The sequence below is a fragment of the Poecilia formosa genome, unplaced genomic scaffold, assembly GCF_000485575.1.
Source record: "Poecilia formosa unplaced genomic scaffold, Poecilia_formosa-5.1.2 Scaffold171, whole genome shotgun sequence".
Taxonomy (NCBI): domain Eukaryota; kingdom Metazoa; phylum Chordata; class Actinopteri; order Cyprinodontiformes; family Poeciliidae; genus Poecilia; species Poecilia formosa.
The window spans coordinates 388,340-413,318 of record NW_006800110.1 but is presented as its reverse complement, the minus strand read 5'-3'; the positions used below and the strand labels follow the sequence as shown (position 1 = coordinate 413,318).

The following is a 24,979-nucleotide window of genomic DNA, read 5'->3' as shown; positions in this document are numbered from 1 at the left end:
CGTTTTGTCCAATTTTAAGTGTAATAAGATGTTTAAACTAGAAATTTGACAAAAATAAAACAATTTCCCAGGGGGCCAAGGCCCCCCTAGCTCACCATTTAAGAACACCACTGCTTTTAAAGCCAGAAACAAAACATCTGCATTAATCATTAGATTAAATCACAATTTTTTTACTTTTTAAATGAAATTGCTTTGTTTTTCAGTTTTCCTTTTCATTTGACATTTTTTGTCAGTTTATCCCAATACAACACGATAAAGTAATGTGATAAAACGATGAACCGCTGCTTCTGCCTCTCCACATGAACAGCAGCTTAGCATGTGCTGACATTTTAATTCCTCCACCAAATCCCCCTTAACATATTTATCTCAGAGAACTCATCAAAAGCTCGTCCAGCCCCCTTTTCCTCCTCCTTCGCCCGCTTCAGTAATCATGAATATGATCATTATAACTTCACGGAGGGTCAAAATGTTTGCAGACACAATGAAAGAAAGAGACGGTTCGATTGCAGCGTCTCTTCCCGGTTTTCAGAGTGACTTTCTGCCGTTTCTGGCCCAAACTGAGGACAGATCGAGGGTGGATATTCTTGCGTGGTGTTTGGGTCACGTGGGAATCAAAGTCTCCCCGTCTCATCATATATTAAAAAGCTTTTCATCGCAGGTGCTGGGAGGCTTTACTAATTCATGGAGTTTTATCAGGCCTGGCACACGCGAGGCCAACAGCTTTCTGGATTAGAGTATTTAACACTGTTTTGTTCGGCTGCCTAACCGTCCTCAGCCGAGCGCGTCGCAGAGTTTCACCACGTTTGGATTAGGATCTCGACTGTTTCATTCACCGTCGCTTTGAATCCTGGTCAAAGAGACGCTTCTCTCTGCAAAAACACTCAATCCTTTGGGTGGAAGAAGGCAAAACTGACCTATAGATAACTTTTCAGCAAGAAATACATATTTTCCATTGACATGATTTATTGTTTTTCTGTTTTCTCTCTTTCTACCCAAACTGGTCTTCAGTTTTTTTTGTTTCCAGAGACTTCATGAATCATTTTATTTGTCGTTTTGTTGATTTATTTTGGATATTTGAAATGTCTTCCAGCTCCAGTTGTTAAATGAGAGTTTATTGATCTTTGAGGATGTGTTCTTGCTTTATTATTATATTACTTGAAAATAGTGTCAAAACGACTATATTATGAGTTATGGTGAAACTTCTGGGATAATTTATCATCCAAAATACAGTTTTCTGAATAAACTTCCAGAAAACTGCAAAACAGCTGAAACACTGAGTTCCTTTAAATCTGGACTAAGAACTCACCTGTTCAGGAACATAATCAGTGAAACATTAATTAATAATCTGATGTGTAACGACGGTGCTCGACAAAATGTAATGACTTTTTATTTTGTGTTTTATGATGTAAAGAACTTTGAACTGTCTTTATGCTGAAATGTGATTAATTTAAATGTCGTATATGACAGGCCTAAACATGGGAGCTTGTTTTGGGTCAATAATTCCTTAATATGGATGAAAAGAACCGGCAGATTATTTCACTTATAACATGGGAAAATGTCTTGTTATAAGTGAATTAAACTACCAATTTAACAAGCGCTTTTTCATCAATATTAATAAATTACTGAATTAAAACGAGTTTATATGAGTCACTTGTAAGTTAGTTTAACGTTATTTGAAGTGTAATAAGAGATTTGGACCAGAAATACTTGGTAGGATTGTATTTCTTTGCAGTGCTCCACAGCGGGAGAATATTCTGCTTCCAAACACAGACTCGGTCGGCTGAAAACAATCCACTTCAACTTTATTATCTTCCTCCCTCTGTTATAGCTGCAATGTCCTTTTCTATGATTGTCTATCAAGCTGCCTATCTCTGCCTGCACGACTGTTCAGTTAATAACCATCGAGTCGTCTCCTTTGGGCTGAGATGTGAGATAGACAGTGTTACACGCGCCGTGTCGGCTGTCATTTCTATGGAAACAGAGAGATCTTGAGGTTTTGAAGAGTTCCTCCTCATCCTCTGTGAAAGATATTACAAGACAGTTCAGAGGATCGAACTCCAACGCCTGCTGCTGTGACCCCGTCCCTCCCAGCTGCCCACCTTGCCGGTGAGGAAAATTTACCGCTGGCCTTCTCCTCAAATTAAGAGGAGGAAGAAGAAAAAAAACTTATGTGGAAATCAATGTGGCAGCCCAATGTGCATTCACAATGGCCCTTTGATCAATTTATATTGAAAATACAATTAAACTGTCACAGGGGGAGAAAAGAAAGCCACATGTGCTTTCAGTGTGGTCACCAAAAGGGCCCGGCACATCAATAGCCTGCTTTTTCTCCTTTGCCCCCCTATGGTCCCAAATTGTTGTAAAAAAAGGGCAGAGAACATGACGCTATATCTATTAGCACTGGGGGTTTTAGTCTTTTCAAGACAGGGAGACGGTAAAAAGAAAGCACCATCTCATTAGGTCACTGTGTCGATAATAAAACTTTCATTTTAAAAGAAAGGAGAGGATGAGGAGAAGACTGCAGCTAGCAGGGTGCTAGCACAAGTTAGCACATCTTAGCTTAGAAAAATGAAATAAATAAGAGCGCATTAGTTTTCCTTGGAGCATTATAGCTTAGAGAATAATCACTAATCAACGTTTTGTTAGTTTACCTTAGAATAAAAAGTTTTCTAGCTAACATATTTTCACAGTATTAGCGAGAAGCTAGCAGCTGTTTAGGTTTGCTAGCTGTGCAAAATCTAATATTGACGACGGCTTATTTGGCGCAGTGGTAGAAAAAGAGGCATAAATGAACACTTCAGAAATTTTCTAGAAAAAAATTATTTGACAGGTTGAAAATTTTCTAGAAAGATCTCAGTAATTTTCTCAAAACAAATGTTAGCTTTACTAACTTAGAAATTTTCATGTTGTTTCCAGTAAATTTCTGAGATTAATCTCAACATTTTTGAGTTTTTTTGGCTACACTGCCCGTAATGCGCTGTGTCGTAAATATTAGTGGAGAAAGTGAAACATGGAGAAAACTCAGCAACTACTTACCTTTTCACGTTTAATGCATAATAACTTGGCACACAGTTCACTAGCTTACCAAATAAAAAGACTGAATCTAGTGAATGGCTAGCTTAGCTTTGTGTATATAAACTTAAGTAAAAAGAGGCTAGCAGCTAGTTAGCATATTTAAGGTTAGCACATTTTAGCTTTAAGACAAAGAAAGAAAGTTCAATAAAACTGCTTGCTGCTGGGTAGCTTTAACTTCTAACATTACAGTAAAAAGTTCATTAAGTAGCTTAATTTTACAGTATTACCTTAGAAATCAAGACGGGGAGAATTAAGCTAGCAGCTGCTTAGCTTTACTAGCTTTGCAAAGTCTAATATTAGAGGAAAAAGTAAAATACAGAAACAACTTTAAATCTTTAATGCATCCTAACTTGTCAAATAACTAATTAGGTTAAAAAAAGAAAGAATACTGAATCTAGTGACTGGTTAGCTTAGCTTTAAATATACTAACCTAAGTAAAAAGAGACCAGCAGCTAGTCAGCATACTGTAAGCTAAAGTAAGAAAGGTCAATAATGCTACCAGCAGCTGGCTAGCCTAGCATATTCTTAGCCTATATAACTACAGTAAAAATTGCCTTCAGTAGCATAATTTTACAGAATTAGCTTAGAGACTCAATAGTTCCTTCATATTGATGAAAAAGTTATAGTTACACCGGCAGATTACCTCACAAGACAGTTTTCCCATGTTATAAAAGTGAAATATTATGTAATTTGTATTAGTACTTTTTATCAATATTCAAGAATTATTTACTTAAAATAAGCTCCGATATCCTGCTTAATAGTTACTGTAAGTAAATTTTGCCTTATTTCAAGTGTACTGACATTTAATAGACTGAAGATTTTGTGTTTTTGTTTCTTTTTGTGCTCATCTAAAGATGCAATTACCAAAACCACCCATAATTTAATAGGTGCTGATTCAACTTCTATGAGTAAAATGACCTTTTTGGGGGAATAAATTTTAATAATTTTATGTTTTTAACTCAAAAGTTGAGGTCAGAGGATTTGGTATTGAGTTGTATCAATTCAAATTTATGTCACGCATCGTGAACCGTCATTCTTTTTAGAGAATACTTGGAGCATTTGCAATTGCAAACAGGTGTTTACCTTCTGAGAAAATGAGAGGTATTATTTCCCCTGGTTTGCATTTCTTTCACAGCAAAAACATTCATATCTCTTCCCACATGCTTCACCCTCCAGTCTGAAGAGGGCTGAAGAGTGAAGTGGTGCTCATCAGACATCTGCGCGTGAGAACTTATCAGGGAGCCGTCTTTGTTTGTGAAATTAATCAGCTCTGAGTGCAGCAAATGTTAGCGCAGGCTCGATCTGGCCACCATTTGTGCTTCACTCGAGTTCGGCCAAAAGAGATGGCACTGGAAACGGCCTGCTTAGGGCAATTAGCCAGTTAGCCTTTAAGGCCGCGTGTCGAGAACTGGCTGCCTTTGTCGTAGCCAGATGGTAGCCTCAGACCGAGCACAAAAATAGCCCCCGTCGAATAACGACTGCTGACGTGGAAACAACGCCAGGTCGAAGGTGAAATGTCAGTTAGCACATTTCTGTCTCCCCCAGGAGGTTTAGCATCCTTTGTTTTTGTGTCGCGTCTGACTGTAGAAGCAGTTTGAGCGCGGTCCTGAACCAAAGCATATGCAAACAGCAGAAGGTCCTCCAGTCACACAAGGAGCTACAAGAGCTTTTGATGCAAATGAAGCGATCCCACCGCGAAGCGCGGGCCACGTTAAGCACTTATGTTGCTTTAGGCTGAAGTTTCATAACACCAAAGTCTAATCAGAAACAGCTGGTTAGTGTTTGTGGAAAGCTGCATTTATTAAAGGTGGCCCGTCACGCTTCCTTGAACAGGTTAGAATAGAACGACGGTCTATACAAAACATTTTTACACAAAATCATTAATGAGCTGCTGATTTAAGTGAGAATAAGCTGCTGGTGCTGCCCACGCCCTCCAATTATACTCACACGTGAAAATGGCTGCAAACAGGTGAGCAATTATACAACCGTACATCTTTGAAAAGCATTAGTAGAGCCTCCTGCACAACCAGAATACAGCAAGAGGTTCTGGATGGTAAATCAACAACAAAACACTTGTCTTTTCCAGCAGCCTTTGTAAAATCAGCCGACCAGACGAACTGGAGCTAAACTCGGGGTTGCTAGGTAACGAGCTGGAGCTAAGCTCGGGTTGCTAGTTAACGAGCTGGAGCTAAGCTCGGGTTGCTAGGTAACGAGCTGGAGCTAAGCTCGGGTTGCTAGGTAGTGAGCTGGAGCTCGAGTTGCTAGGTAACAGTGCAGTGTCCGTAAAATGTGACTCAACATTCAGAAAGTATTTGAAACGGCTCATTTTCCATAAATTTTGCCAAAATATGACTCTGTCATTTGTTTTTAGCACTTGGACTGTTTTCAGAAGCAGTAGTGACCCAAGTGGACGAACAATAACAAACAAAATGTGAATTTTGCATAATAAAGTGAGAACTTTGAATGCATAAGTGCGGGAGCTTTGCTCGGGTCTCGTTTTCCAAACACCAAAACACATTAACCTACTGCCAAAAAGCAGCCAGGTGTTTTTTAAGCATTTGAACTGATTTTAGAAGCAGTAGAAACCCAAATGGGGGTTCAAACAACAAAATACAAAATGTAGATTTTATATGCCAGATCCCCTTTACGTCCTGCTCAGTATATTTTACATTATTGTCCCTTTATTTATGGTTCCATAAAGTACGCAGGCACAGAAACTTCACCAGTTTGGACATCTGTCATGTAATCTGTGCAAAAGCAAATATTAAAGTTTTTCCCCACACTGAAAACGATGCAAAACCAATAATAAGAACTGAACTACAACCTGGAGGAAATTTGCCTACATTTACATAAACCTGCCATCAACCTCTGTTTTCATTTGTCAGGCAAAACATCCAGTAATGAATTAGCTAAATACAACTCCACTTAGTCATTAGTTACTAATCGCGTTTCGCAGTTGGTTTTTGTCAGAGAAAAACTTACATCCACACTGTTGACCAGACTGCAAAAACACAAAATCTCACCAGATATTTTGGTCTAGTTTATATGCAAATATCTTAGTGCACTTGAAATAAGACAAAACAAATTACTACAGTTTGTTTTACGCCCATAATTCCTTAATATTGACAGAAAAATGTCATTTCACTAAAACTTTTTCATGAAAATGAAGGAATTACTGACAAAAACAAACTCCTATAAAGTTACTTCTAAGTTAGTTTTGTCTTATTTCAAGCGTACCAAGATATTCACACGCAAATCTAAACCAAAAATATGTAAGATTTTGTGTTTTTGTAGTGTATTAATTAAACTGGATGAAAACTGAATTAAAATAGACCGACGAAGTTTTATGGGAATACTAATAAAAAATAAAAAAGTAGAATTATGAGAATAAAGTCATAATATTAAGAGATCAAAGTTGTAAGATCACATTTATGGCTTTATTCTAATAGTTTTGCTTTTTGTTTTCTTAGCATGGCCTAATTCTCTGTCGTAAAAATGCTTTTTTGACAAAAGTCAAAAAAGTTTCGTGCAACTTAGTGAGATTTTATCCGTTTATTTTTATTTCTCAACCTTTCACAGAAAATGCTAAACTTATTTTCTTTTGTTTTTAATTGCCGTTCTTTTAATTGTTCAGACACGTGTTAGCGGAAAACCTTAAGCGAACTGTGAACAAATCCGCCTCAGAAACAGGTGAAATCACGGCGATAAATACCGGATCTGCTGCCGTTTCCCACCCAAACTCCTCCTCAGACAGCCGTTACCGCGGAAACCGCCCCGCTCAGAAACGTATCGGCTAATCAACAATCACCGCCAGGTCGCCGCCGCAGGCCGCCATGTTGCATCGGGTCGCAAACTCCTTGCCTCTCTGCAAGGTGAGCGGCTGATAATGAGGGACGCACGAACACAAAACAACAACAAAAATCACAAACAAGCCCCTTCCCTCAGGTTCCCTGAGTCACGCAGGACGAGGAGGCGCGGCGCGTCTGCGCTCATCAACCTCTCTTTGTCTTTCCTGTGAGTTCTGAGCGATAGCTGCAGGCTGCTGTTTGCATGTTGCACCGGTGTTTGTTTGTTTGCATGCAGAGCGCGCAGCTCTCTTTGCGAGGGACTGTGTAGAGCAGTCTACCCAGCAGGCCCAGAACCACTGGGGCCTATCAGAGGCTGTAAATACTTTATGAGATATGATAGTGCAGCACAAACACTCCTCAACCACAGGCCATTAACCGTTTTCAGTGGATATGTGCCCTTTGGTAAAGTAAGAAATAATGAAATAAACAAACACTCCCTCCCCCCGGTGACAGCGCGGCTCCTCTGAGAACGCCGCGCGGCTCGACTGCTAATGAGAGCCGCAGTTCGCTTCCTCTGCTTCACCTAAATGAAATAAAAAACTCATCGGCTAATAAAGCAAGATTACCAGCGACTAACTCCTAAAATCACCTAGAGTCTCTTTAAATCCTGCAGGCAGGGCCGTGACTAGGTTCTGCTTTACGGGGGCCAAGAAGGGAACCGCAGCCTTAGACCGGATCACAATTTGCACAAATATTCAGACTATTTGTCCAATTTCTAGTGCAGATATCTTAGTATACTTAAATAAGACAAAACAAGCTTACAAGTAACTTTTCAGAAATAGATTTGATTGATTTAGATAAATAATCTCTTAATATTGATAACTGGACATGAACATTTTCATCAATATTTGTGTAATATAAGCTCCTAAATCTTCTGGAAAGTTGTTTGAAAGTTAGTTTTGTCTTATATTAAGAGTACTGAGATATTTGTACTTGAAACTAGACAAAAATACTTTTGTGTTTTTTGCAGTGCATCTATTTGCATGTATTATCTTTTGTCACATTACAAAATAAAAAAGAAACAATAAAAAAACAGAATAATAGCAGTTGTAAAAGGACAAAAGGAGCATTTCAAAGTGCTGGATAAATTGTTCTGCAGGCTGAAGCCACGCCTCTTCCAGCAAGTCCTGATCGAATTGCCCAAATTCCTTCTTTCTTTCCCAAATGTCTTTGTTAAGCTTGTTCAGAACAAGATTGAAATTTCATCTGTTAGCACTTCACAACTCTACAAAGAAACGGCAGAAAGAAGGGACAGGCCGCAGACAACGAGAGGCAGGATGCTGTAATTCAAGTGCGGTTTCATCATTCAGTCTAACTCAAAGTGTCAAGAGCTGCCCTCTTGTTCATAATAACCTGCCATTGTGTTGTTTCCAGCTCGTTTTTCGGCACAAACAAAGCCCGTTTTTGTCCCGCGCCGCGTCCCCCTCGTCGATGTGATGTCACTCGCCGTGACAAAAGCCGCTTTCCTTTGTGCTCCCCCAGATTTTCCTCTCAGAAAGCGTCGGCCTCCCTCTACCTGAGGACGCAGATGCGCTCAAGTTGGAAGCCACTCTTCCTCTTTAAGAGCTCACCACCCGCACTTTATCTGGCAATTAACGAACTGTAATTGCAATCAGAAAAGATGCGATCCTGCGGTAAAACTAGATACTGGAGCAGACAATGAGGGAAAGCATCCAGCTGCACGCACTCAGAGAAAAACGCAAGTGCCGGAGTCTTGATTAAGTATGCGGCTGGAAGGTTGGTGCTTAAGTGGAGATGGCCTCTCAGGCCGCGGCCTCTGGCTCTCTAAATGTACACCACACTCTGATAATCCATTCTTCTTCTGCTATTAGTCGCTTTACGAGCTCAAAGGACGAGTGGCACATCAATCACCGGCCTCCAAAGACAAAGTGGTTTGATCAAGCTTTGTATTTACATTTGATCTCCTCTCACTCAGTTTCTTTTTTTGTGGCTATAATCCTTTTTGTCCAGGACTGAAAGTCAACCTTTAGCCGGGGAGGACGTATGTTGCAGAATCTCATTTGGTTGGATGACTCTATCCTCCGCGGAGACGCGATTGGAATGCAAAGCGCCGAGTCCATTCAACTCCCAGCACAAAACCGCCTTTCTTCCCCCCGCTCCGTCTCCCTGACCTTGCCACAACGCTCCACAATCGCCTCAATTACAGTAGATTGGAAGAGGAGGCCGATAGCTTGACTTCCGCTCTGCTGCATGTAAGGCAAGCATTATATCGCCCAATTTCTTGTACACAACCCAACCGCCCCCCCCAAAGCTTCCCTGCCAATGATATCTGGGTCGACAGCGAGTTTTCATGAGGTCGGACCGGATAATACCTTCAGAGGAAGTTATATTTGACTTGATGTGAGCAGGAATGACACGAAGCAAGAAGCCAGTGGAAAGCGAATTGGACAAGAAACGGCAAACAAAGCCTGAGGACGGACCGAAGGACTGAACGACAGCATCGCGTCACGTCAGCCACCAGGAGACGGGCCGATCCCTGAAGTCTCAGGCACCAAACGAGCCTTCGTTTGGCTCCACGCTGGTCATCTACAATCGATTTTATGGGAAAAAAATGGTTAAAAATATACAACCAGACTGAAATATCAGGTTTAAAGTTTGTTAGCAACCTGCAGAAAAAGCAGGGACTGTCCTCAGCCGACTCGGTAAAGCTCGTTCAGTAGACTCGGTTCGATTCGGGACCAAAGTTTGCAACATGTGTTACATTTTCAGCTGCTGCAGTTTCTCCTTTAACACTCTCCTGGTGTTAAACCTGAACACCTGTTCCCTTCCTGGCCTGTGGGGGCGCTGCACCAAGAACTACTGAAGGAAACAACATGAAAACCTCAAGAAGACACTGAGCAAAATGTAAACAAAAATCAAGAAAGAAAGAAAGAAAGAAAGACGTACTTGAAAAGTTGGACTCTTTCAAAACTTATTTCTCGTAATTTTTGCAACTTTCTTCTAGTAATATTACTTCTGTATTCTGCTGATATTATGACTTTATTCTCTTAGTTTGGCGCTACTGATCCATTGTACCCCTCTACACACAATATTGTGAATTTTTCATTAGTTAATAGGAAAAAATGCCACATTTCCACACATTTATGGAATTTATTCAGCAATTATTTTCTGAATAACCCAAAGTTAAAAGCAGAAAAAGGTAGAAAATGTCTCAGCTGAACCACAGACTATTACAACCAATATGTTGCTTCTTTTTTGCATTTTGAAACTAAAACCAACAGCTGTAAATATGCAAACTGTTTCAAAGTTTAAGACGAAGCGCTTGCAGACGAAACGCGCTGCTGCAGCTGCTTTACTGACGGGAAGTTTGGCCTCCAACAAAAGAGCTGTCAGCTGAAATAATGGAACGGATTATAAAACTCCAGAAAGCAATTCAACCGAGTGAGGCGAAGAAATGTTAGTTGTTCCCACTCAGCTGTGTCTGACGTTTGGAGCCAGCAAAAATAAAATACAAAAAATAAATAAAAGGGATTGTAGAAATACGGAGTAAGGAAGACGTCAAAGTGTCGAGGCACATACAGTTAAAACCAGATATTTACACTCACCTAATAGAAGATAACACTGCAAAAACATATTTTTTGCTGAGTATTTTTGTGTAGTTTCTAGTGCAAATATCGTAGTACACTTAAAATAAGACAAAAATAACTTACAAATAACTTTTCAGCAAGAAGTAACAGCTTTTAAAAGTCAATGAAGAGATACTAATTCCACTAAGTGTAAAACATTTTTCCCATGTTTTAAGTGGAATAATCAGCATGAATATGGCTGCAAATAGATGCACAGGTATACAACCTTACATCCTTGAAAAGCATTAGTAGAGCCTCCTGCACACCCAACAAGAATGCAGCAAGTTGTTTCTGGATGGTAGGTCAAGAACTTAACTCTCTTTTGTCCAGCAGCCATTGTAAAGTTCATACAGCAGAGAAGCCAGCTGACCAAACATGCTGGTTGCTAGGCAACAGCACAGTATACTTGGAGTGCGACGTGACAATCAGAAGATTTTTTTAAATGTTTTAACAAAAACATGAAGTTATTGCAAAAAAAAAAGGCTAGATGTGTTTTTTTAGGTTGTTTTTGGAAGCATTAGAGAACGGATTAGAAGCATAAAAATGTACAAAATTAGAAATTTGCATAATAGATCCACACAATTTATTTATATTTTATTTTTAAATTAAATTTAAAAATAAAAATAAATAAAAATGTTTTTCACTTTATTTTTAGATATAAAATTAAATAAATAAATAAAAAGTTGCGCTAAGGGAAACATGCAGAGCTTTACCTTTCCCACGTACTGCATGTCCGTCCCAGTATACTCCTCCAGCAGAAAGAACTGGTTCCACATCCAGCCCCGTTTGGAGCGCCGCAGCGGGACTCCGTTGGCGTCCTGTCCCGTCAGCCCCGTAGGCCCTCTCCGCCCCCCTGTAGTCCTTCGCAGCGCCCTGAGGCTGTAGCCCGGGCAGCTGAGCTGGACCACGGCCCACAGCATCATAAGAGCGCAGAGTCTCCGCCGATCCATAACCGCAGCAGCAACAAGCCTCAAACCGCCCCGCTGGTCCGCGTCCGCCGCTTCCTGGTCAGAGGGTCAGCTCGCCTCTCATGCTGCGATCTGCTGAGGCAGGATGAGGCAGGACTCACGTTGGGCGGCAGTCAGTCAGCGCCTGGAATGGAAGGCAAACAAGCAGCTTGAACTCAACGCTGATGGCTTTAAAGATGAAACTAAACAAAAATCAAGTTCAAATGACCAAAAAGTATCAGCTTGTCTTAAAAAAGAAAAACGTGATTAAGTATTTTTGTTTAGTTTATAGTGCAAATGTCTTCGTACAATCACAATAAGACAAAACTAAATTTCAAGTAACTTCCAACAACAAACAGAAGCTCGTTTTAAGTCAATAATTCCTTAAAACTGATGAAAAAAACACCAATTCCAGTGGAAGATTATTTCACAAAATGTCTTATGAGGTAAAAAATGCCCGAAACTCAACGTTTACATTCATACGAGAAAATGGCTGCAGACAGATGCTCAATTATACAGCCGTGCATCTTTGAAAAGCATTAGAAGAGCCTCCTGTACAACCAACAAGAATGCAGCAAGTGTTTCAGTAAGACATTTGTTTTATCCAGCAGCCATTGTACAGCAGTAAAACTAGCTGACCAAACATGCTGGAGCTCAGTTCTGGTTGCTAGGTAACAGCGCAGTTCCTAATGCGAGGTTTTTGAAATGGCTCGTTTTCCAGACACCAACAAACTTGAACTGGTTGTCAAAAAACGTTTGGACCTTAAATATCAAAGTGTTTGAAATGTGAATTTTCCTTTGAAGGAGCAATTAAAAAGAAAATATTTTACTCTCATTTCTTGCTGGAAACTTACTCTTAAGTTAGTTAGCTTAGTTGTATCTCAACTGTGCTAAGATATTTGCACAAAAAAAGGGTAAGATTTTGTGTTTTTCCACTGTGGATTTAGAAATCCTTAAAATTCTTCAGATTTCCAGTTTGCCTCTGAAAAATCACATGACTGCACATTTACTGCGATCAAGTCCAACAGCATTTCTCAAAGCGTTTCCTTTATGTTCGGCCGTCTGCTCTCTCTTTATTTATCATGAAATATTAAATGTTTAAGTCAAGGCTAAAGGGAAACCTGGGACAGAAATGCTGAATCCCATCCAGAAGCTCCGTTATAGATCCAGGTTCTCTGACAGCTAACTGACTGACGGCCGACTGAGAGCCGCATAACTGGATAAATATCAGAATTAGACGTTTTTCCCGTCAGCGCGTTGGACTTACATCCTGTGCAGCTGATGTAAGTCAGCTGTACAGGATGTACAGGATTAGTATTACTAGTAAAATTTACTATCCTTGTACGAGTTTATTCTCGTAACTTTAGTTTTTTCAGAAACAATTTGCCTCTGGAGCGAAAACTTTCTCATTAAGGAATGACTCATGTAATGTCTTGCTAAAAGTTATTTTTCAGTTAGTTTTGTTTTATTTCAGGCGTACTAAGGAATTTGCAGTAGAAACTAGATGAAAGTACTTGGTAATATTTTGTGTTTTTGCAGTGCAGCTCCTCTCCTCTCCTCTTCAGTCTGTCTGGCTCTGCTCCTGCATGCAGGTCAGGGTACTTAATTCATGTCCGGAGACATCCTTCCTACATGCCCAACACGGCGCGGCCGGACTGAACAGGCGCGATACGGCGGAGCGTTGGAAACGCTCCCCAGCCGACCCGCTGATAACCCTCCTCCCAAACCGCAGCCGAGGAACGCCGGCGGCCTGGAAACCGCCCAACGTCCAGGAATAACGAGAACAAAACGAAACACATGGCCGCCTCCCCGACTCCGTCCTGCTTCATCCATCTTGTTCCACGTCCTTCTTCCACCTGCCAACAGCTGGCCTCAAACAGTCATTACTTCCTTTATCTGTGCGGGAATCCCACAGCAGCCAGGTCTGCAGCTTCTCAGTTTGATTTTTGGACCATTCAGGATTTCCTCTGCAGAGCTGCAGCTCGCCATGAAAGCAGGGAACTAGTTACCAGAACAAACATGTTTTGTACAAGTCTGTATTTTAATGAAATTGCAGCAATTTGCATCATGTCCTGTTGAAGTGGCAACAGAGACGACAAAGAGAAACCTCAGCAGCAGAAATCCTCTGAAGAAAAAAACGTTTGCTGCTTTTCAAGTCTTCACTCAACCAGAATATGAGAAACACGACTTTAATCACTGCAAAAACACAAAATATCACCAAGTATTTTAGTCTAGTTCTAGTGCGAATATCTTAGTTCCCCTGAAGTGACGCACAACTAAATTACAATTGACTTTTCAGTTATAGGAGTGAATAATTCCTTAATATTGATAAAAACGTCCTGGTTCCACTCAGATTATTTCATTTATTACATGGGGAAAATAAGAAAGTATTAGGGTCTGGAAAATAAAAATAAATTATTCTTGGAATTATGAAAATATGAGAATAAACAGATCTGCAAAAAAAGTCATAATAATACCAGAAGAAAGTCACAGAATTACGAGAAAAGTCATATTTTGACTTTATTCTTGTGTTATTTCAACTATTCTCTTTTTTTTTTTTTACTTTTTCTTGTATGACTTTACTCCTGTATTTTATGGACTTTATTTTTGTGTATTTTCAACTATTCTTAAATGAATTTATTCTCATAATTTTATTTCATTTATTTATATTCATATTATATTTATTTCTTATTATGGCACTAATATCTCATCGGAGGAAAAAGTCTTGAATTAGTAATTAGTAATTTTTTGATATCCAAATATTGACTGAAATCTCTCTTTCCTGCTGAAAAGTTTCTTGTAACTCAGTTTTGTCTCATTTAAAGTGCACTAAGACATTTGCACTGGAAACCATGTTTTTACAGTGCGGTGCTGCTTGTCACATCTCCACAACAGTTTCTTCTCGTATCTAAAGAAATCTGTTGGCGCCGAGAAGAAAAACCAACAAGCAATCTTGCACAGGACAACCGCTGAGATTTAAACTCGCAGACGCCTCGCCACGCCGACTGGGACAGCTTTGTACCAACTCCTGTTCAGGGAGGGGGGTTTGATGTCGCCGTCTTTGTAGGCCGTTAAACAAAACAAGCTGCATATTTCACCGCCGTGCCAGTCTGTCAAGCTGTTTACAGCGGTTCAAAACATAATGGAGAGTTTGATACACTTGAGCGTTTTCAGCTGTTATTATGGCTCTCGTTTGTTCCTCCAGCAGTGATTTTGAAAGACGTTTTGACTGTCTTTGTTTACTTCACACCCACAAGCCCCATCGCAGAGTTTACCAGGGGCACAAAGTCCAACGGCACCTAAAGACGCTCCAGTCGGGCTGTTTTTCTTCTTCTCTTCTGCTGCTGCTCTAACACGCCCACTTAAAGCAGAGTGGACCTTCAGAAAAACTGAAACACGAGATACAAAAGAGAGAATAAAAGAGACTCAGAACAGTCACTGGTGGCAGTGGGTTTAGTTTTTCTTTTAGTAACCGTTCCATCACTTCACAGCATGAATGTAGCCTTTATATCAGCTGTGCTGTAGCATCTGACCAGGGGTTTTCAATGCTAAAGCACAGCTGCTAACTGGAGCTTCGTGCAGCATATTACTGTAAAAATCTTCCAAGTGAAGAGACAAGCAAAAAAAACAAAAAACGTCAGAGTTTTTATATCTGCAATCATGTAAAAATGGCTGCCAACAGACGTGCTATTATACAACCATACATCTTTGAAAAGCAGAAGCGGAACCTCCTGCACAACCAACAAAAATGCAGCAAGTGATTTCTAGATGGTAAGTCAACAACAAAACTTTTGTCTTTTCCAGCAGCCATTGTACAGCGCATACTGTGGTAAAACCAGCTGACCAAACATGTTGGAGCTCAGCGTGGGTTGCTAAGTAACAGCGCAGTGGCTGTAGAATGTGACTTAACATTTGGTAGGTTTATGAAACGGCACGTTTTCCAGACACCAAAAAAATTATTGCCAAAAAACGTCTGGTTTGATGTTTTTAAACTCTTGGGGTTTTTAGAAGCAGAAGAAACCAAAATGGAAATACAAAAACACACAAAATGTGAATTTTGCATGATAGGTTTCCTTTTAAATGAGAACCTCGACAAACCAGTCAAATTGTGGCGAGCCGCACGTTAACCACCGTCACAAGGTCTGATGTCATCTAAATGAAAAAGTAGAGTATTTCACTTCTACCTTTTTTTATTCAATATTGAGGAATTATTTAGTATTTATTGCTAAAAAGTTACATGTAAGTTAGCATTATTTATTTTAAATTAACTACAATTTTTCCACTAGAAATCAGACAAGAAATACTTTTGTGTTTTTGCAGTGTAAAGGTTGCTGGTAGCCCTTCTGATTCCCGTCTCCTCTGCGGACTTTGCTAACCCCCGTTCCCGGCGTTTTGCCCTCCAGATGCAGAAACAGGAACTTCAGCATTCAGGTGCTTAAAGTCAGACCATCAGATGTAGTTACCGTGACAACGCTAACGGGGGGAGAGCAGCCGGTTTGAAGGAGAGTTAAAAACGTCCCGTCAGAGCAGCGTCAGCAGCAGCAGCGGCCCCATCCATTACCTGACCTGTCTTCCACAGGCAGTTACGGCTCGGCCCGCTTTCCCCTGAGGAGGCAGATTGAAGCCGGGGTGAGGTCCGCTGCCTCCCTTTTCCCCCTGCGCTGCAGTTTAAAGCTCCTCCCTCATATGCATTATCGCTGCGCGCTGAAAGCCAGTCGCTTTGCATGTGTCCTCTGCCTGAATCAGCACAGCCAGGGGAAAAACACGGACCGCCAGGCCCATCCGGAGCAGAAAGTCAGTTATTGTTCTATGAATATATTTATTACAGCCGATCAAACAAAACCCAGGAACTGGTAGGAAGATCAGCACGACTTACTAAGAAAGTATTTGGTAAAAACTCTATTAAAGTGCTGAGTAACCATTTAAAACGTAAAACATTACATTATCAGACGGACCGAAATGAGAAAAACTCACATCAGTAACAAAAATAAAGAAAATACAGATTTTACTCGAGTAAAAAGTACAGAGCAGTAAAAATACTCATAAAAGTATTTTTTCTCTAAAAAGTTACTCAAGTAGATGCCCCCCTCCCCCAACTCTCTCAATTACAATACATAAATCTTGTTGGACAAATAGACTGAAAAAAAAAGAAAAAAAAATCTTACCAAGTATTTTTTTAATCTAGTTTCCAGTACAAATGAAATAAGACAAAACTAACATATAAGTAACTTTTCAGCAAGAAATATGATTTTATTTTAAGTCAGTAATTTTGCCAGACATTTGAACTTGCAAGATATTTTTTCCAAAGTGAAATAATTCATGGAACTAGTACTTTTTTAAATCAATAGAAAGGAATTATTGACTAAAAACAGATTTATTTTGCTGAAAAGTTCCTTGTAATTTAGTTTTCAACTATACTAAGATATTTGCACTAAAAACTATTTTTGTAAGAATCTGATTTTTGCAGTGTTTGCAGTGGAAAAAAACAAATAAAATGAACTATGACGTCTCTGTAAGCAAAACTGACCTTCAAAATAAGAGCCAGTTGAGCCCAAAACACCAACCTGAAAACTTTTATCATCCAGTTTTCTTACTTCTGAGCTGTTTTCTCATTTTTAGTTCTTATTTAAATCTAGACCCAAATACTCGGTAAGATTTGGGTTTTTTACAGTGTGTGTCATTTTTCTGCCTGTATTTTAAACCTAACCAGGTTTTTTAGCTCCACTTCTTCCAGGTTTTGCTCCAGTTCCACAAAGTAAACATCAGCATTTTGCATTTAATTTTCTCAAGCTTTGTAAAAAGCATCATGTCTTTAACTCAGAGGGACAGAAAGATGTAAAAGGAAAAAGCTGAAGTTGTTGCTAGAGAATAGCTGAGGATCCCAGATACAGCAGCAAATGGTTGCAGCTTCCCATCCAGATTTTCTGGATGGGTTCTCCACTTCTGGCTCTTTTTTCCTCCTCCAGCTCCCAGCACTCTCCACTTTATGAATTTAGTTAATTGACGAGGAGCGTGTGGGACTCCGAGCTATCGATTCGCTGTAGGGCTGGTTGGAAATACCAGCCGGTCTCTGGGGCCGACCCAGGAAGCTTTCCACCGCCAGTCCCTCCGCTCCGCTTCGTTTCCCGCAGACTGCTTCATAATGTCACAGTGGAAAAGCTGAGGAGACGTCGACCTTTGACCTCATCTGTAGGAAGCGACGACGTAACGCGAGTCAGCTGAAGCTTTCGTTCTGCAACGTCACAAAATGTCGGGTCCGGTTAAGAGCAAGCGCCGCGTTTGCTGGTGGCCCAGAAAAACCGGTTCCTGCTTCACGCTGGTGAGCAGAAGAAGCTGGCAGAGGATTTTCTTTTGACCCGGATGGAGACGATGCGATTTATCAGGAAGGATAAAGATCAAAAAACTGCAAACCTGGTCAAGTTTCTGCTGAAAACATCTTAAAACATTTGAAACAGGACAAAACTACCTTAAAAGTAACTTTTCAGCAAGAAACGGGAGCTTGTTTTCAGTTACGGTTGATTAGAAATACTATTTATAAGTATCACAATAAGCAACGAATCAATTTATCGCAGGATAAATTAAAAACCTCATGATTTCCGTTTGCATATTTTTTTCTGTTTTTACCAAAAACTGGATGATAAAACTATTTAGCCTAAACTGGAACAATTTTGCTTGCAGACTTCATAATTAATTTTATTTGTTGTTTCTGCTGTTTTGTTTATCTTGGATTTTTAAAACGTCTTCTGGTTCCAGATGTTCATCAGAATTTAAGTTTACTGATCGTTCAAAGTGTGTTGTTGCATTATTATACCATTATTACCTTTTATTACTTTAAAATAACCTCAGAACAACAATATTATCGTTTATTGAAATAACTTCTGGGACAATTTATTGTTAGATCTCAATGATGTTCCCCGTTAGCCGCAGTTTGAATAAAAGCCAAAGATAAAAATGAGTCCAACTTTTTAGACTTTTTTCCAACGCAGCACCTTTAATATAAATCTAATAATTTGGAAGCAGCTTAAAAATGATACAGTGTCATTAAAGGCCTCCGACATGAAGGTTTGTGTTTCTCCACGTCGGACAGCGACTTCCCGTAACCAGGATTTGTTTTACGCGCGACACAAAGAGCGTTTGAAGAGTCTGGATCCAAACCGCCTCTGTAACCATGACGATCCCATTGAAACGGAGAGGACGGCGTCTTCCCAGTGGCTCCAGGCGGGTTTTTTAAAAAACAGCCTCAGGTCTCATCTTGCCGTGCCGCCGCCGTCATAATGAAGGTGTGTAATAGAACATGACACCATAATTATATTCTCCCAGTTAAGAGCCAGTGTTTACAACCAGACGCGGCTGCCTGTGTTTTCTCCCTCTTTGTCTCGCCTTCGCTTCATATCATGTGCCGTTTGATTGCATTAAAAAAAAAAGCTTGATGAAAAATTGAAAAAAAAAAGAAAAAAAAAAGTAAATTGCTTTAAATTGCCTGTCACAGATTGTGTCGAGTTGGCACGGAGCAATAAGACTCATGCAATGTGGAGATTAATGTGTCTGCTGCCAGTTTGTGAACGACTCCTCGCTGGAAAACAAAATGGATCAGAGCGGTTATTTATTAAATGTATCTATCGGTCGCATCGAACGGCGACGCGTCAGGATAGAGACGGGGACGATACGCCGCGCACAAATGCGTTCGTCAATACATATTGGATCTGGCCGGCTAATGGCCTTCCTGCTGCATGAAACTGCACTGCAAAAACACAACGGGAGAGTAAAAACAACGGCGCGTTAGCCCCAGATACGAGAGAAACGGGAGTACGTTCATGCCAAAAACATTTAGAATGTTGGGATTAATCTCAGAAAAGTTCTGGAAAAAGAAATTTATTTTAGTTTGAAAAGTTGAAAATTTGATGGAAAAATTTAAGAGATTAATCTATAATTTTCTAGAATACATTTGAAAATTTAAAAGTTTTAAAACTATAAAATGCTTCCAGAATTTTTTCTGAGATTAATCTCAGAAATTTTCTAGAAAAAACTTGGAAACTTCAGAGGTTGAAATGTCAAAAATTCACTAGAAGAATCTCAGAAATTTTGAGAATAATTTGAGAAATTTTCTAGAAAAAACATGAAAATTAAAAAAATTTTAAAGTAAAAAAAAAAAATTTCAGAAATTTTGAGACTAATTGGGAAAAAAAAATATAGAAAAAACATGGAAAATTTAGAGTTTGTAATGTCCCCAAATTTGTTAGAAAAAAACTCACATTTTTAGAATATTCTTAGAATTTTTCTAGAACAAATGTGGAAATTTTTGAATTTTAGAAACGTTCTGAGTTTTTGAAGTAAAAACATGTTTGACTTGAAACTTTTCTAAAAAATTTCTGAAATTTATCTGAAAATTTTAATTTTTTCCCTAGCAAATTTTACACAAGAGTTTCAAAAGTCGGAAACGTTTTACTTTTCGACACCTTGTGTTGATAGAAATTTAAACATTATTTCTGTTCTACTTTTGCCTTTTTTTCAGACTTGCATGTTTTTTTCATTTTCGGTTTGTATGAGAAAAGGCTAAAAATACCAGAAAATAAACAAAAATATAAATTCTTCCATCAATATCAAGGAGTTATTCACTTAAAAAAGCTCCTACATCTTACAGAAAACTTACTTTTGGTCTTATTTCAAGTCTACTAAGATATTTTCAGAAGGAACTAAACCAAAAGTACTTTGTAGAATTGTATATTTTTGCAGTTGTTTCACAATTTATTACTATGTTATGTTTTTTATGCTGTAAAATACTTTGAAAATCACTGGTAGATTAAAAACATAATCTACCAGTGGAACAAGAACATTTTCATCAATAGTAAGGAATTATTTACCTAAAACAAGCTCTTACTTCTTGCTGAAAGGTTATTTGTAAGTTAGCTTTAATTCAACATATTCGCACTAGAAACTACAGAAATTTGTGGTAAGATGTTCTGTTTTTGCAGTGTGTCTCATTTCCTCCAGTATTTTAATCCTAATCAGGTTTTTTTAGCTCCACTTCTCCCGGGTTCTGCTCCGGTCCCACACCGCCGAGCGAACCCCCCGCTAACGAGCAACACGGCAGAAAGCGCCCCGGCGCGCCTGTTGAGCCGGAGACTTCCACGGCAACCCGCAGAAACCCCCCTGGGTGCAATTAGAAGTGAGAAAGGAGAATGTCAGCCAGGGGTCGAGCGAGGGAAGAGAGGGGGGAGGAAGTGAAGCCACAGGTAACGTGGCCCTTAGAGGCGGCTGACGTCCGGAGGAGTCTGCAGCAGTCGCTCCATCCGCCTCGTCCCGCCGGTTTGATTCCGACTCCGTGTCGTTTCATGCAGCTCCGACCCAAATCCGGGGCTTCCCATTTGTCTCGCTGCCCATGTGGGTTAGTGGTTCACAACGCAGCTCCCTGCTGAATACCGCCCAAAACTCAGCAGCTGGATGAACTTTTGCTCCACAAATCTAACAGGAATCTGTGCAAAAACTGGATCGGAAAGCTAATAAAATATAAAAATATTCCTAAAGGGTTTCCTTTTTCTGGGAACAAATTTTGCTGGGCCATAAATTATACCAGAAGTTGTTGCTTTAAACGATAATATTGTTGTTTTGAGACAATTTTCAGGTAATATAATAATAATAATGGCATAATGATGCAAGAACACATCATCATAGACCAATAAACTTTATTTTCTAAAATATTTCACTGCAAGAACACAAAGTAGCTTTGGTCTATTTTATTAAAATGTTTAGTTTCCTATTTAAAAAAGCAACAACAACGTTTATTTGCATTTTTAGACGTATTTCTAACGACAGCCGACAGGTGTGTGACACAAAACACAAAAACACACAAAAACAACAACAAATGCAAACAAAAAATGCTGCAATCGCAGGAAAAAGGAGCAGAAAACTGCAAATTCGCTCCACAGAACGGAAACACAAAACTCAGTAAAATCAGGAAGGCAAGCGTTGAACAGAGGCGACTACACTGTTAATTTGTCACAAAGAATGTTTGTTTTTAGGTGAGAAAATAAAACTCACCGCTTCATATATCCTAACGATACAAAGTATTTAATGTGTTTATGTGTTTTCATACATGTTTCAAAATATAATATTCTTCCCTGGAGATTTTGATACTTCTGAAGTTATTAGTATCTCCTAAACTTTGCGCTGTTCCCCCCTCAATACAAATTACTTATATTTTCTTCCTTGGAATTTTTTAGTTTGAAAATTCATAGTAAGAAAAATATTTGAAGATATTTGTAACATGTCTGTCACTGCTGGTCAGAACTGGAGCAAATCTGTTTCTTATTACAGCTTTTACCAAAGTAGGTGATCTGGAGACAAACGACGCTTTTAAAATCCTGAGTTGGGTGTCAGTTTATTAGGTCTTCAAATTTCTTTTAGCATCCTTGGACTCAGTTTCTTTTTCTCAATTTCTGACATAAAATGACTCATCGTGTGAACATTTTTATTCACTCATCGTGATTTTAGTCGCTTTTCTGATTCAATGGAAACACCGCAATTGTAAAATGTAGTTTTTTCGACACGTTCACAAAGTTTTGTGCTCATTTGTAATGGAAAAGCAGTTAATGAATGAATGAACCAGAACTGGAGCAAAACTAACAGGATCATTGAACACAAGCTGAATTTGTTTTTGGCACAACTTTTCATTTTCTGAGGCGATCTGGAGACAGACTGCGCTTTTAAATCCCTGGGTTGAGTGTCAGTTTACTGGGTTTTCAGATTACAGCTCAGATCACAACTTTTGGCTAATTTCTTAACTTTCATAGACTCGGTTTCTTTTTCTCAATCTCTTATATTAAATGAGTAATTCTGCCTGTGCACAAATAAAAGGTAAATTATGATTTATGCCCTTTGACCTTTGACTGGCTTAGCTTAAAGGCGACGCCTCATTAACAGGTTTCATTCTGAAAAATGTTATTAAAGACGTGCTAATAACCAAATGCATAATATTTACCCGCCTGTCATGAAGAAAACCCAACGTTTTTCTCTGTGGTTGTTGCTACAAAATATGCCTCCAAAACTGATCGATACATTAATATTGATCTTTTGTTTTGCTGTGTCTAGACACAGCGTCGCATTGTGTTGGAAATCACTTCCCCCCACGTAAACAAAAGGGACTTCACTGAAAAATATAACAAAATTCAGCAAAAACAAGCCTCATCATCATCATGAAACACTGAAAATGTGTGATGAAACTGGAACGGATGGGAGGAAAAACACCAGAGGATTCTTGGTCCAAATTAGGATTCAATGCAACAACACTGGAATTTAGTTACTGGTGCAACAAGTCCCCCTTCTCTGCTTCTAAATTACACATTAAGATTCCCAGAAAGACACGAACACCGAAATGATTCCAGTTAACGGATGTTATTGCATGTTCAGGCACAAACGAATACCACACCCGAGGACAGGAGAAGGAATAATTTCAATTATTTTTGTTAAAACTGCAGCAAAACAACGAGGGACAAACCAAAAGCTACTTTAAACATGCTAACGGCTAAACATGCAGAATCTGGAGTAAATTTTACCATCATGGGAATAAAATGAGGTTCTACAGTTACAGAAAAAAAACCATCTTTGGCAACAATTATTCTCCGCAGTTGTTTCAGTTTCTCACAACATGAAGGAGGAATATTAATCCACTCTTACTCCAAACCAGCCGATTTCATCACAAATCTAAAATATCATCAATAATTTGTGGTTTAGTTTCTAGAGCAAATGTCTTAGTACACTAGAAATAAGAGAAAGTAACTTAAAAGTAACGTTTCAGCAAAATACAAGAGTTTAACTCATTTAACATTGATGAAAAGTACAAGCAGATTATTTGAGTGAAAACATTAAGGAATTATTGACCTAAAACAAATTCTTATATCTTCCTAAAAAGTTACTTTTAAGTTACTTTTGTCTTATTTAATTAAGTGCTAAGATATTTGCAGAACAAAAATATTTGTAAGGTGCATAAATTTGGCATTTATTATGACTTGCACTGCAAAAACATAAAATCTTACTTGGTCTAGTTTTTAGCCCAAATATCTTAGTACACTTTAAAAAATACAAGACGAACTTACAAGTAACTTTTCAGCCAAAAATAGGAGTCAATAATTGCTTATAGTGATAAAATATTACTAGTTTTATTGGCAGATTATTTCACTTGGGACAAATTTATTGTTTTAAGCAAAAATAATCTGCCACTTTTTCATCATTATGGAATTATTGACTTTAAACAAACTCATATTTCCTTCTGAAAACTTACTTATCAGTTAGTTTAATCTGTTTTAAAGTGTAATAAGATATTTGCTTGAATAATTAGACCAAAATGACTTGATAAGATGTTGTGTTTTTGCACTGAAGTCCAAAAATCCCAGTTTCTCTCCATCCATTTGGATCAACAACTTTGTCCCGGATTAAATCGCCTGCTGGGAATCTGCAGGACGGAAACATGAGCCTGTCCCTTTAAATGGACGACGGTATTCCAATAAATTATCTCATACTGTCCCTGTCAGATGTCCTGCTCCAGAGCTCACTGCAAACACATTAGCTCGCCTCGCTGCCCAAATGCATAGCAAATAACCCATATAAATCACACAATCTAGGCCAAGTCAATGGGAGCCATTTTGCCTGTTTTCTAGTTATTTCCTCAGCAGGGCTTGCATCACTCAGCTCTTACAGCCATCGACGGAGTGGCCTACTTTAGGAGCCACAGAGGGTTCCTGAAGTAACCATTCCTCTTGTGCGCTTGATTTTATGTCTGCTCAGTCTGGACTAAATTGCAGGCTGCCAGCTTTCCGCTCTCGGCTCTGTCTTCACGGTTTCCCCTCGCCTTCTCCCGGCTGTCAGTTTGACAAAAACAAAGATGGGGCCTCTATGAACTCCGGTGTTTACAAGGGAGTAACAGGCCAGGTGAAGAGGAGGCTCTTAGCTCATTTTGAAAAAATGCCTCCCTCGATCCGCTCTAGTGCCGAAGCAGGAGGATTTCTCTACATTAACACAGCAGAATTCAATGGATTTTATTGAGCTGAGACCAAAAATCTTTAATTTTTTAGAAGAGCTACAAACATGTTATTGTTCCACCACAACAAGACAAAAGCAACTTTTACATTCAGAAGTCATAAAGCTAAACAACTTTTCATTTTCCTCAATGGGTCGCTCAATATTTATGTAAAAACATTTTATGGGATTCTTATCTGCGCAGATATAACATTTAAGCTAACATTAGCATAGCAGCTAATTTAGTTAATGTTACCCAAGTTAATGTCAACCTACATTAGCTTAAGGTTAATATAGCTGCTATTGCTACTGTTGTTGCTACCATAATGATATCATTATGCTAGGAAGATAATGATAGCAATTAAGCTAACATTACCTTTTTTTTTAGCTAATTTTGTCTTAAAAGTTGAATTTGACTTGCTAAATGGATTATATTAATGCTACCTAACATGAACCTATGCAATAGCATTGTAGCTAACATTAAAGTTTTAAGCTAATGTAAAAATAGATA

The 24,979-nt window shown here is 39.0% G+C and overlaps 1 protein-coding gene across 2 annotated transcripts in view; it reads right to left on the bottom strand.

Moving 5' to 3' along the window:
- The window catches only part of LOC103146924 (cadherin-6-like), a 147,245-nt gene that overhangs the window by 43,117 nt on the left and 79,149 nt on the right, over positions 1 to 24,979 (bottom strand). For both annotated transcript variants that reach the window (XM_016677983.1, XM_007565031.2), the window contains exon 2: positions 11,224 to 11,602. In XM_016677983.1, the coding sequence (XP_016533469.1) occupies positions 11,224 to 11,460 (237 nt within the window). In that variant the 5' untranslated portion in view covers positions 11,461 to 11,602. The remainder of the gene's footprint in view (positions 1 to 11,223; positions 11,603 to 24,979) is intronic.